At 38.2% G+C, this 14,640-nt stretch overlaps 1 protein-coding gene across 1 annotated transcript in view; it reads left to right on the forward strand.

Annotated features, from left to right (window-relative positions):
- vimar (visceral mesodermal armadillo-repeats) overlaps positions 1 to 14,640 on the forward strand; it is a 155,485-nt gene that overhangs the window by 56,962 nt on the left and 83,883 nt on the right. Inside the window, exon 5 of the mRNA XM_067145294.2 lies at positions 9,759 to 9,879. Within this exon, the coding sequence (XP_067001395.2) occupies positions 9,759 to 9,879 (121 nt within the window). The remainder of the gene's footprint in view (positions 1 to 9,758; positions 9,880 to 14,640) is intronic.

Below are 14,640 nucleotides of genomic sequence, written 5' to 3' on the forward strand. Positions count from 1 at the left end.
ATGTTACTATTAGGGATGTAGTTATTGCATATGGTCTCATTTGCATATATATTTTCATAGTGCCTTTTCCATTTTTCAGTGGCCAGTAAATATAGTGTCACTTATGTTCAGAAAAGTTTAATATGTTTAATTTAACTTAAGTTTGAAGATAATCATAGAAATCTGAGGACAGGTTTTAAAAAATCTTTGTCTCTTCTATTTTAGTCATTTTCAGTAATTATTAATCATGCTGTGTTTCCCAATAATTTGATCAAATTATTTTATTTTTCTCAGCCTTTGATTAACTGTACACTTTTTCTTAAAAATTCAGCGAGGTTAGTATATAACAGGTTGCCCAGAACAGGGGTTTCTGCATTCGGAGGGCTTCGGCTACGCTCAGTTATGTTGTCAGCCAGTTACCCACCACCAAGGTTAGTAACCTTGACTGCCAGTCTCACTAAAAGTCTGTGCAGTAATACTATATGTGAGTGGTGTGTAAGTTTTTTTAATATATGCAAGTGAGTTGCAGTTTTGATTTTATAGTTTCATGGTGCTTTCTATGACTAGTCCTTGTGGTGAATAGCTGCTTTCTTATGCCAGTGTTATTTTGTATTTGACTTGGATGGATTTGTCTTGAGTAGCATATAAACGTGCCTGGTACGAGGTGTACGGTTGCTGTGTGCAATAACAGCTGGGTGAGAACCAGGAAAGATCCCTCCAAAAGTCGTATATCAAATACTTCAGTTTCCCAAAATATCAAGAACTAAGGAAGAAGTGGATCCAAAGATGTAGGCATAATGGAAAGTGGAATGCAGATTCATGTCGGGTGTGTTCCGAACATTTTTCTGATGCGATTTTGAAAGGGATCTAAAGGGCGAATTGTTTGGGCTTCCTCCCAAACGTGTGCTTAACAGAGATGCTGTTCCCTCTAGAAATTTGCGTGTTTTGCGTAGCATAGAAGAAGTATCTCATGATAGATTAAGAAGGAAGGAAAGGAGGGGCAATAGGAAAATGGCTGACGAATTGTTAAAAGATTCAGAACATAACACGACTATTGCAAGTTCACCACCTCCTCCAGCCACTCCACCTACCCAGGTCTGTTATAATACTATGGCCCTGACTGAAGAAATTGAAATATTAAAAAAACAGTTAGATAACGAAAGAAAAACTATGTCCTTAAACTGAAATTAGAGACAGCGGAAATTAAATTACATCAAAGCCGCATATCTATAAGTAATTTGCATAAGGATTTAATTAAATGTAGGAGGTTAAAAAATTCTGTTCAGAGCATCCATACGAAACTGGCGAACGGTTTGAAAGGAATTTTTACTGAAAATCAAAGATGCTCACAAACCAGAAAAAACGCATTAATTGGACTGATGAAGACAGATCGGTGGCATTCACTTTAAGGTATCTAGGGAAGAAAACTTACATTTACATGAGACAAAAACTGCATTACCTTCTACCTGGACTTTCAATGCTGGAAAAATGGGCTTTGAAAATTGACATGTGAAACAGAAGTGGAATCCTGGAATATATTCTGCGTATGATGAAGATAGCTGCTGTCTCGTATAAAGACCACGAGAAAATTGCAGTCCTCCAGTTTGACTAAATGCGCGTTAAAAGTGCTTTCGAGTATGAACCCCTGGAGGATGAAATCATAGGCCCCAGTTCACAGTTGCAAGCTGTGATGGTGAGAGGACTGTTCAAGAATTGGAAGCAAGTAGTTTACATCAGTTTCGATAAAAAGGTGACAAAAGACATACTAGACAATTTGGTTTCTCGTCTTTTTCAAAGAAGGTACAAAGTAATGGCATGTGTCTGTGACATGAGTGCAGCAAATCAAGGCTAGTGGAAAGTATATGGAATCAATGAAGCAAAAACATGGTTTTTGAACCCACGGAGATCAGAAAAAGTGTACTTCTTTGCAAATACCCCTCACCTGTTCAAACTAATTAGGAACTGGTTTCTGGACATGTACTTCGAATTTTCTGATGGTAAAGTTGTCTCGAAGGAACCTGTGGAAGCTTTGGTTAAAAATGACAGCCATGAAATTAAAGCATGCCACAAAATTGATGTCTGTCATCTAAACAGTAGGGGCGCAGAAAGGATGAAGGTAAGAAAAGCTGCAGAATTAATGTCACAGAGTGTAGCTACGGCGTTACATCATTTCAAATTAGGAGATGATGCAACTGTTGCTGAAAGCATGAGTGAATTCATTGAATGTTAATAATTGGTACGATCTCATGAATTCCTACAGTCTGGCAATTTCTAAAGTCCATAGCAAAAATGCGTATGTCTTCAGTTAAAACAACAAGGCGAAATTTTAGATAAAATTTGTGGCCTTATTAACAGTATGACTTGCAAGGGGGAAAAAGTTAAGCAAGTGTTCCAGAAAGCTATCCTTGTGACTATCTCCTCCTTGAAATATCTGATCTCAGAATTTCAGAATCTAGGAATGAAGTACATTTTAACCTACTGACTGAACCAAGATTCACTCGAGAATTTGTTTTCCCAGATGCGTTCTCAAGGAGGATTATACGACCACCCTACACCGCTGAGCGCTCTTTATCATCTTCGGGTGATTATTCTCGGAAATAATGCTGGTAAAATAGAGAAACACACTGTTCCAACATTTGCCGGTGAAACGGACACTGAAATGGAGGTCGAAGGTTTGAATAACATTGCAGGTTGGATGGCTAAAAGACACAAAAACACTCGTCCACACTTACGTTTCCAAACAGACATAGGAGGAACATACTACAATACGTATTGTTCATGGTTCTGGGTTCGAAGTCTGTCATACGGTGGTCTTACAGAACAAACAGCTGAGTGGTCTCAAACTGTACAAGATATGCAGAAACGTTTTCTGTTCTTATCACGGACTTACAGTTCAAAGAGGGTTAGGAGTAATACAGAGCCTAGTTTCTTTAATATGTGCAAGTGATCCTAATTTGAGTAGTGATCTGGTAACCACATTTGTGAAAATGAGAACATGTATAAATTTTTAAACAAATGTGAGGAAAAAGGAAAAAGTGGAAGCAAACTTGTCAACATTATGGAGGTGAAAGTCAAGAAGATAAAGAAAATGAAGAAACTTGCCAGTTAAGGTAAGATTCACTTTATCATAATAGAACTGTTTGTTCGTTCTTTTGTTCACTTGCTTGTTTATTGGTCTTATTTAATGCTCATTTTGGTATCACTCAGAATACTTTATTGGATTTCAGTAGCGTAGTGTGGCCACTAAAATCCTATTAGCAATAACCACAGTCTTGTGACACGATTAGCTCTTGTATTGTACATTATTGTGTTCGTTATATATTATTTACAAAGTCAGTTTGAGCAGGTATATAGAACACATGAGATAATAATTGTTTGGTTAAAACATATCGCCATCACTAAATTCCTTTGGAAAGCGCTCCCACGATCAGAGAGTAGTTATCTGTGTGACATCATGCTCGAATAGCCAATGATTGCAAGCCAGCTGTTGTGGGTAATCTGTTATATACTAACCTTGAAAATTCAGAATGAAATGAATAGCAATATATACAATATACCTAATATTTTCAAATAATTTTATGTGTATAAATTTAGTAGTACAAACTACAAAGTCTTTTCAACATTAAGTCTGTATTTTTTTTGCATTATAGAGTTTAGTGAATACAACTTTATAAAATTATATGTATAGCTTTTCACCTTGTCTTTGATCACCAGTTACTTTGTTCTTCCAGTCTGTGTATTTTTTATGTTACTGGTATTTAATATTCACTTTTGTTTCTTAAATTGGAAGTGTTTGCTGGTCTAGTTTGTTGTATATTCTAATTTCATAGTTGCTAGATTTGCCCTTTTAGATAACAGTAATATACAATATCATGTGAATTAATTGGAACAAGGTGGGTTTTCTTTTCCCCAATGGTTGGCATCAGTGTGCTACACATTGATTATTCTTAGATTCCATGCATTCTTTGCACTATTATTCTTTGGTAATTAATCTACGTGATGATTGTTTTAGGTTCGAGGTGTATTTATTTTGTTGTGTGTCACTTTTGAGGACTTTTGAGGATTCTTTGTGCGATTAGTTGTACTATACCAATGTTTTCAATAGATATTAGTCCCGAGTAGCATTATCTCAGAATACTTTCACCATCGGCCGTCCTGAAAATGGTATTCTGTGGTTTCCCATTTTTACTTCCAGGCAAATGCCAGGACTTCCTCTTCATAGGCAACAGCCAATTCCTTCCACTTCCTTACCCAATTTCATTTACAATCATTCATTTCATCTTCATTAGCTCCTCAGCTGAGGTTGGTGACAGGAAGGGCATTCAGCCAAAAAAAAACAAAAAAAAACCCCATGCCATATAAATTCATTTCATCTCATCCCCAAACCCGAATCAAGATCTGGACTAAGGAGTAGACATACTTCCATAGCAAAGATAGAGGTAGCTACTAAATTTGGTGTCAGTGTAGGCACTATAAGGCTTAATTTGACTCAACACGGGAAACCTCACCAGGCCCGGACACCGGAAGGATTGACAGATTGAGAGCTCTTTCTTGATTCGGTGGGTGGTGGTGCATGGCCGTTCTTAGTTGGTGGAGCGATTTGTCTGGTTAATTCCAATAACGAACGAGACTCTAGCCAGCTAAATAGTCGCATCCGGTATCCGTTCGTGCTACCGGTGACAACACATCTTCTTAGAGGGACAGGCGGCTTCTAGCCGCACGAGATTGAGCAATAACAGGTCTGTGATGCCCTTAGATGTTCTGGGCCGCACGCGCGCTACACTGAAGGAATCAGCATGTCCTCCTAGTCCGAAAGGACCGGGCAACCCGTTGAACCTCCTTCGTGCTAGGGATTGGGGCTTGCAATTGTTCCCCATGAACGAGGAATTCCCAGTAAGCGTGAGTCATAAGCTCGCGTTGATTACGTCCCTGCCCTTTGTACACACCGCCCGTCACTACTACCGATTGAATGATTTAGTGAGGTCTTCGGACCGGTGCACGGGATCTGCTTCGCGCAGTTTCCGATGTGTCTGGAAAGATGACCAAACTTGATTATTTAGAGGAAGTAAAAGTCGTAACAAGGTTTCCGTAGGTGAACCTGCGGAAGGATCATTACCGAAATTGTTTTAACAAAAAAACATTTCGAGAAGGAGGAGTAGAATTATTCAGCAGCATGAACAGACTGGCTCAGTTTCGCCAAAGGAAAAGGGAAACTGTGACAGGAAAAAGAAAACTACACCAACTGATGAAAGTTTTCTTCTTGGAAGAAGCAAAGCAAACCCAGGCTCACTGCTGTGGACTTGGCTTGTGATTTGGGGGAAAGGGAAGTGAATCTGCATGCTTCTAATGTTCTTCATAGACATTTGGCAGTGGGAAGGAAAGCTTGCAAACCTGTAAAGATATTCTATAACAGAAGAAATGGGCAGGAAACATCTCTTGTGGGCACGTAGTCATCAATATTGGACAATGCAACACTGTAAGAGAGTTCTTTTCTCTGATGAGAGTTGCTTTGAAGTGCAGGGGCAGTCAGAACAATATGCATGTCTTAGAATAGCCGGGGAACTCCCCTGACATTAATCCATTAGGAGACTCACTAAACTTGACTGTTCTACAAAAATACACGTGATAGAGTTTCTGGTTACCGTGTGGTTTCATGGTGATGAACTTTAAAATGTATGCTCAAAGTTTAAAGAATCTTTGCCAAATCATGTAAAACAACTTATAAAATAGAAAGGAGAATATATGAGCTAATAGCAAAGATTAGGTGAATAAGTGCAAAAAATTATAAAGTGTGTATATTATTGTTATGTTTCAGTTAATTTGCACAAACTGTATTTAATATACAGTCCATGTACTATAATTATTGCTGAGTAATATATAGATGCATTTAGACTCACATAGTCATCAGTGTATGTGTAACTATAACCCTTATCTTGTGTCCTGTTGAATTCTCACCTCCCCATAAAATTCCGTTACATAAATCAAACTATCTAGGTTTATCTTTACCTTGCTCTCTTCTACAACAGTATTCACTAATCATGTGGGTAAAAATCTTTTCTCATTCACATAAGTTGGTTCCTTCATATCAGCCAACTAATATACTGTATGCACAAGTTTTGTTGAGCCCTGGCTTTATTGGAATGTGGAGACAGGGGAGGAAGAAGAGTGCTATTTCAGCATTCATTTCCACAGAACTGCCAGCGAAAGAAATAAAATGGTGAAGTGTAACAAATCGAGCTCAATCTGAACAATATTTACTTCGTACATGCATCTTTACTTAATACATATAAATGAAGAGAAAAAGAAACAGCGGGAAATATATAGAAGTGCAGTGCTGTAGATATTTGTCACTGTTTTCGATGCGTTTTTTTTCAATCCTGAGAAACATTCGCAGTATCATGACAGAAATGTATGTAGGCAATAATAATTCTGCATAATAATGTTTAATTTCTCATCATCATCAATTCTCTCCTTCAGCAAGTTGGATGCAGGTATTTATGAGCTGCTCCTGGTTGTCCTGTCCATCCATGGCTGTTGTTTTACGTTTTGCTACCAATTTACATCACGTTTGGTAAGATCTTTGAACATTTGCCTTTCCTAACCATCACGAGGTCTACTTCTGGACCTCTTATCAACGTTCCTTTCATAGTATGCTCTTGAAGTCCTATTTGGAATCAGCCTTCTCATATGTAATCTTAATTCTAAGGTTTTCAGCAGACTCTTGGCCAATCCAAGATGTTGCCGGATATTCTCATTCCTTATTTTCTCTCTGCGTGTCTTTTGAAGACAAGAACAAAGTAATTTCATTTCACTGGCTTGCAGGTGACTTTTTGCAGGTCTAGTCAAAGTTGCTGCTTCTAGTCAGTACATTAGAATTGGTACAAGATACATTTTGTACAGTGTAATCTTCAAAGCTTGGGGAAATGTGTCGTCCCAAAGTAGTTCACAAATGGAATGGTAAGGTTTTGGTGCAGCTTGTATCCTGTTGCCTATTTCTTGGTTGATGTTATTGTCAGAAGAAAGTGATTATCCAGTTCACTTAACACTTCAAATTAATTAATAGAAACAAACTTTTAACACCAGAACACAATGTATTAAAATGTTAAATAACAGATCAAAGTACTCAACATATACAAGGTGAATTAATTTAGGGGAAACTTCTGCTACGAGATTTGGAGGTTTGTTGGGGTGAGATTCACAAAATGATTTGATTCTCCCGATAGTGCTAATCCTTTCTTCATTACTGGGCGAGTGGGCCGTGTGGTTAGGGCCGCACAGCTGTGAGCTTGCATCCAGGAGATAATGGGTTCGAACCCCACTGTCGGCAGCCCTGAAGATGGTTTTCCGTGGTTTCCCATTTTCACACCAGGCAAATGCTGGGGCTGTACTTTAATTAAGGCCACAGCTGCTTCCTTTCCACTCCTCGACCTTTCCTATCCCATCTTCACCATAAGACCTATCTGTGTCGGTGCGACGTAAAGCAATTGTAAAAATAAAATTTAAAAATCCTTTCTTCCCATATAAGCAGCAGCTCACTATATAGACTTGCTGAGCAGGTACGTTAACTGGTGGTTCTCCTTTTCAAAATCTCAGCATTCCATTACTTCGGCTATTATTGTCTGCTTTTTTACTTTATATAGTTATACAAATACGTTTCCGAGGAGAAGTTAAGAGATCCTGAGGTACATATAATGCTGTTGCCGTTCCTTCAGACATAGTCGTTATCCAGTTTACTTAATCACTTCAAATTAATTGCGGGATACCAACTGTTAACACCAGAACACAACATGGTAAGTATGACAAAACTGAAAGCTTCGTAGTAAAACTACGAGATATCGGGGCAATCAAAACTCACTCCATGTTTTATTGTTGCTAGCTTTGCATATGCTGTGTACCAAAAGATTTCCAACAAGGACTAGGGAGGTGAACACACACCAAAAAAAAAAAGAAGAAGAAGAAGAAGAAGAAGAAGAAGAAGAGAAAAACAACCCATGCACAGATAGTGCTCAGGGTCATCAAACTTTACCATTCCTAACTTGACCGTTATCTCGTTTCTTTTTTTAAAGAATCGTTTTACTTTATAGTTGTCATTGTCACTAATCAGTCTCACTTCTTTCATGATAGTTGCTTCCATCAAGTAAGTTCTTAACCCACTTAGTTTTTGTGACCATAGTGCAGAGTAAGATAGAACAAACAAACTGGTTCAATGTAGAAAGAGGACTTCGACTTCCCCTCTGCTCTTCATCACAGTCATGGATGAAATCCACAAGAGTGTACAACAAAAAATGGAAAGCAAACAGACAAAGGCCTTATTCTTTGCAGATGACATAGTTATATGGGGAGAAGATGAAATGCATTTAGCATTTAGATGGAAGTACAAAAACAAGTTACTGTATGGAATCAGCAGATAGAGGTATATGGAATGCAAATAAATGTGGATAAGAGCAAGACGGCAGTGATGATGAGAGGTAATAGAGGAGGAAGAGGGAATATTGAAGTAAAAGGAAGACAATTTGAAGTTGTGAAAAGCTTCAAATATTTGGGGAGTATATTTTCAGAAGGGAAAATAAATTAAGAAATTGAAAAGTAAATCCAACAAGCCAATGGGTTTTACCAATGTTTGAGAGGTATAGTGTGGAACCGGGACATCCCAAAGAAATCAAAGAAAATTCTGTACTCAATTTGACACCAATTTGACATACGCAGTGGGCACATGGCTCGTATCAAAACCCAGTGTGACGTAACATTGGAAAATATTTATGAAAATTACTATAAACAAGATGATAAGCTTTTGGGCTTTTGCCGTTTCAGTAAACAATGTGAAACTCTTTACGTTTCGCAGAGAACTTTGCTCCACGTGTTCAGAAGAAAATTTTGTCAGTTCATGAGCAAGACTTTAATAATTATCATAATTGCAGTTACAATTCTTACAGGAAACTAATTTAATTTTAGATTATGTGACTTACAAAAAAACAATCAGGGCACTTCAAGGGAAACAGAACATCAAATTGAAGGCTGTAAATGAGTCTGTAATAGCACAGTTTGACAGACAAGAGGTTATGGATCAGTAGTCTACTATTGCCACATTCAGGGATGGGTTCTGAAAGTTGCTGGAGTATTTGGTCTGGAGAATTATAAAGCTTTCGTACATTTTGTCAGATACTTCAAAGACGAATATAACATTCATCCAGGCATATCACTACGTTCATGGCTAATGAAGAGTTTCAGGAAGATCATATTACAAAATTACAAAATTTCTGAAAGATACGAACATGTGTGCTAAAGACGAAACCTTTGTTAAGTTTTTTATGAACTGAATAAATTACTCAGATAGGAATTTGAATCTTGACCTCCAGAATTGAAATATAATACTTCGTTGCTTGCATAATACTGAGTCCTGAGCAGTGATTGCTGGAGTGATGATTATGCTTCTCAATGAAGGTTTTGTTATAAAACACTTCTTGTAACAATTGTGATACATACCTTAATTTCCTATGTATTCTAGCCACAAGAAGTCTTGTCCATTTCTGAATTTGGAAACTCTGAATACCGTTCGAACCATTGTCCTTGTTTTCCATTTCTGTTTACTCATGCAATTTTAATGTAATCTATGGGCTCTGTCTGTTGTTTCCTGCTTCAATACCACTTGGATTAAATTTTTTCTATTTTCATGAGAGAATTGATGTAATATACAAAAGAGTTCATTGGTAAAGACAATAATAATAATAATAATAATAATAATAATTTATTTGCTAATTAATATTGTTATATGTTCATAGGCTGTAGAGCTGGGAGTGGTAGACATCTTGTGTCGAGTATTAGAACTTGATGGAATTGATGCTGCTGGAGAAGAATCCTGTACTCATGCCCTTGTTATACTGGAACTCATCACAGATTCAGGTGACTGCAGTTTACAAAGAAAAGTGTCGGTTAAGAATGAACATATGATGTCTGTCCAAAAAAATACTCAAAATTATCTTATTCAGTTATTCTACAAATGCGTATGTATCTCCTTCAAGGTACTGTCCTCCACTACTAATAGCACTCCTCGAATTTCTTCCATTATTGAAATGCATTCTGGAACACCGTTAGTGGAACGGTTCATATTTCCCATATCTTTTACCTCTTCTATTATTTGGAAACAATGCCCTTTCAGGTATCTTTCAACTTAGGAACAAAAATTAAATCAATATGTGAGCAGATGAATGAATAGTGGGTTTGGGGTACAGCAGCTATTTTGTTCTATGCCAGAAACCCTTGAATGAGGAACACCGAATGTGCAGCCACATCATCATGAAGAAGCATCCAGATTTTGTTTGCATATATATTAGGCCCCTCCTTTCTAATTGCATCCCTCATAAGCCTCATTATTCTAAAATAATACGCCTTATTTATGGTACATCCTCACGGGACAAATTCATGATTCTGTACATTTTTTTGATCTTGGCTAGGACTCCTCAACCCACTGCAGTGAGCAGAGGTCAGAAGTAATTGAGTAAAAGTAATTGAATTACTTGTAAAAATTACTGAAAATGAAAACCTACAACCTATTTTCCAGTCATTGACGGGGTCAGGGATGTGTAGGCTGTTATTACAATGGGGTCGCCACTCCCAAGGTGACTGATGTGTGATGTACATGTCATACCTGTTCACCCAAGTTTCATCACCTGTTGTGATGTTCTTCAAAGAGCCATTAACTTCATTTGATCATTTTAAAACAAATTGACTGATTTCGACATGCACATGTTTCTGTTAATTTCTCTGTAACCATGCATGAAATTTTTTCCATAACAGTTGCAAGACATTGACTTCTATTAATTTTATTAATTTTGCAGACAGTTAACTGAGAATTTTTTCTGCATCCTTAATCACAGTCTTTTAGCATGAACGTCGTCATGATGACAATCACTGAGGGTTTGCATCATCTTTAATACATGTTTGTACAATTTGAAACACTGATAGCCGGGCTGAGTGGCTCAGACGGTTAAGGCGCTGGCCTTCTAACCCCAACTTGGCAGGTTCGATCCTGGCTCAGTCCGGTGGTATTTGAAGGTGCTCAAATACGACAGCCCCGTGTCGGTAGATTTACTGGCACGTAAAAGAACTCCTGCGGGACTAAATTCCGGCACCTCGGCGTCTCCGAAGACCGTAAAAGTAGTTAGTGTTATGTAAAGCAAATAACATTAATTAATTAATTAATTAATTAATTAATTGAAACACTGATACCGCTCATAACTCTGTGTTATGAACTACCTGCAACATATCCAGAGTTTCAGTGAAAACCTTTCCCAGTCTGAAATAAAACTTCACACAAACAAGTACAACAAGAGTCTTAATTTCCTTCAGGTACAAAGAAATCACTTCAGGAACACAGCCTACTGAAATGCTTTTAGAGTGGAAATGAGCCATCATAGCTGGATGCTACAAATGGGTTATTACTTCCAATGAAGCCACTGCATTGCACCTAAATCAGAATGTTCTACTCTCGACCATTGAACTGCTATTTGAAGAATTTTATTTGCTTTTGGATAGACTTCATATTGTTACTTTTTTTTCCCCAGAAATAACAATAGTTCCTCTTGAGAACTGCAATGGGAGAAAAACAGGTATACATACTTCAGAGTATGAAATATCTGTATGAAAAAGTTACTAAGTTGATTAATTCCCCTTCCCCCTTTTTCTCAAAACAAAAATCATATGTTAGTAATCCAATAGGTAAGTTATGTTATAACTACAAAAATTGAAGATAACATAAAATGATTGAGGAATTAATTGAATAGTACAGGGTGGTGCAAAGTCAACTGACACATTTCAAATTATCATAGAAGATGGAATGGAATTAAACAGTGTGTAAATACACTGAAACGTGCCATATATTATCCAAAGCTTCGGAATTTATTCTTGAAAATTGTGCCAAAAAGATGGCTTCAGTTAAATCAGTGCACTGTTGTAAACACTCCCGGAAGTTGCTGTACACAGGTCTCTGTAGGTGCCGTCAGTAGCCTCAACTTCGTGAACACTGGCACTTTTGAGTTCTTTAATGTTCTTAATATGCCCTTGAACAGGCATTGTTTTAAGAAATCCACATTAAAAAGTCTGGGCCATTAAGATCAGGTGACTGGACAGGCCATGCAGTGTTTCCAAAATAAGAGATAACACTTCCAAACAGTTTACGAACAATGGCCATACTCTCTTGTGTGGTGTGGGCTGTTGCACCATCCTGCTGAAAATGTAGGGTAGGCCCTTCAGGTCAATGCCAAGCCTTTGGAAGGCGTTGGGAGAGGCCTGGTGCAGGTCTTTCATGTTGATGTCTGTAGACGACCTTCGCGATGGTGAGGATGGGGCTTAGTGAGCTGCAACAGAGCGAGTGCAACATCTCGTACTCCCTCAAGGAATGCACGGAGAAGGCGAATCGTAATTATCATGAGAGTTACTGAATGTTTCCGATGAACCACGAAGTAAGGTAATTAACAAGCGTTTGGGCCATAGCAGACCGCTCGTGTCATAGGAGAGTGATCGATGTTCATTGAATGCTCCTCTCATACTAGTATGTAAACTGTGGCTCTAACTAGTAAGCCTGTAATAATTTTAAGCGTCAAAATGAATGTTGGTGATGGTAAAACATTGTCAATTTCATGTAAAAGCTTAGACATAGTCTCTGCTGATGTAATAAAAAAGGTAGAAATTATGTGCTGAAAATGACATTAAATCAGGAGAGTTTGTAGTAGTAGAAGAAAAGGGAAATCATTTTCAAGCTCTGCTTGGACTAAATTCAGAGAGGTAAGGGGTAAAAATACTTTAAAATACATGGGATTTGACTAGTGCTCCTCACATAAAACAGTTAAATTTCTTAAGAACAGCCCTCTTTTCCTGCAAGACGTGTGTGTTCAATCATGTTCAAGTACAAATATAGTTCATGTAACGCCTGATATAAAAGAAAATTTTCGAGATGCTGTTGGATGTACGACCATTTAATATGTTCAGTGGACCACAGTTCACAAACTTAATTCAGAAAGCCCGGTCAAACGGAGCGCTGGCTTAAACTCTGATATGCATAACTGTATTTCTCCAGAAAAACGTTATCAGCATATTATTTTTGCATAGTTACTTATGTGGGAAGACAGACAAATAACAAACGTGGGGAACGTATGCCAATAGATCTAGAATAGGCAGTTGCAAGAATTAAACTCTTCAGTCGTAAAATAAAGTGAATTATTTTTTAAATAAAAATAAGTAAAAGGCTACATATATGACAGTTTTCCTGTCTACTGGGTTATTTATTGTAAATATTTTATTATATAAAGTCACATTTCTTTGTCGTTTGGGCCTGGTGGGGACCACGGGGCTCGTATCTTCTCGTCACTCGGGCCTTCTGTTTTCTCCTCTTCCAGTACTCGTTCATTTTCTGACTGTGAGCCAGCTTTCTTTCCTCCATCCACATAAGTCTGCTGGTCCATGTATTCTTCGTACTAGAAGTGACGGAAAAATTACCCACTGAATGGCTTGCCAAAACTGTGGGTGATCATGTATGGACTCCTGTGGGATCTCCAAGTGTTCCAAGTCCGACTTGACGGAAAAGATCCACTTGTTCCTGGATGCCTTCTCTCTGCTTGCCACAGTGAAGATCCTGCTGGTAAGGCTGCAGGGTTTCATGCGAGTTAGATGCCCATAGAAGACCGGGTGCTTTTTTCTTTACAAGTTGTTTTACGTCGCACCGACACAGATAGGTCTTATGGTGACGATGGGGTAGGAGAGGGCTAGGAGTGGGAAGGAAGCAGCCATCGCCTTAATTAAGGTACAGCGTTAGCATATGCCTGGTGTGAAAATGGGAAACCACGGAAAGCCATCCTCAGGGTTGCCGACAGTAGGTTCGAACCCAGTATCTCCCGGATGCAAGCTCACAGCTGCACATCCCTAACTGCACGGCCAACTTCCCTAGTGCCTTTTTCTTACACATGTGATAATGTCTTCCTGTTGTTCATATAGCTCGTCGTTGTGCCAAAGTCTGTAGGTGCCTCCCTCTTCTCTTATGGGTCTCATTATTTTCCTCGGGTTCTTCCTTTCCTTGAGTTCTAATTTTCTGGGATTGCCTTTCCTTGTCATCACAAGACACTCAGAGATGTAGAGAAGACAGTTTTAGTGCTGTTTTATAGTGGTTGAGTTTGAGGTTCTTGGAGAGGTACTTTGATGCGTAGATGCTTCTGCAGGAGTGGTAGGCCCTCTCAAACTTAGTCACTATTATATACTGTATTTAAATTTTTATACCCCCTCCCCCCCCATACACCTCTTAGGATCATCTTGCTTTACATCGTATAGATAGATCTTATGGCGAGGATAGGATAGGAAAGGCTTAGGAGTGGGAAGGAATTGCCTGGTCCCCTTAGGACCTATGGTTGCAGGAAATCCAGAAGTCTACCATTAGACACTTTTTCCAGGAGTTTTCAATTATCACTATAGGGTTTTTTCCTCAGAAACTACTACTTCCACTCATTCATTCAATTATTTCATAACTAACTCTTAACTAAGTATAAAGAAATTAGCCCTGTGTACACTTCTGAAACAATAATAGTTGCAAAGAATATTTTCGAGGAAATAGTTTTAAATGACATATAGTGCAGTTTTAAATCCTGGTTTAAATTAACTTCATGCATTACATAAATA

The sequence above is a fragment of the Anabrus simplex genome, chromosome 1 (assembly GCF_040414725.1).
Source record: "Anabrus simplex isolate iqAnaSimp1 chromosome 1, ASM4041472v1, whole genome shotgun sequence".
NCBI lineage: Eukaryota > Metazoa > Arthropoda > Insecta > Orthoptera > Tettigoniidae > Anabrus > Anabrus simplex.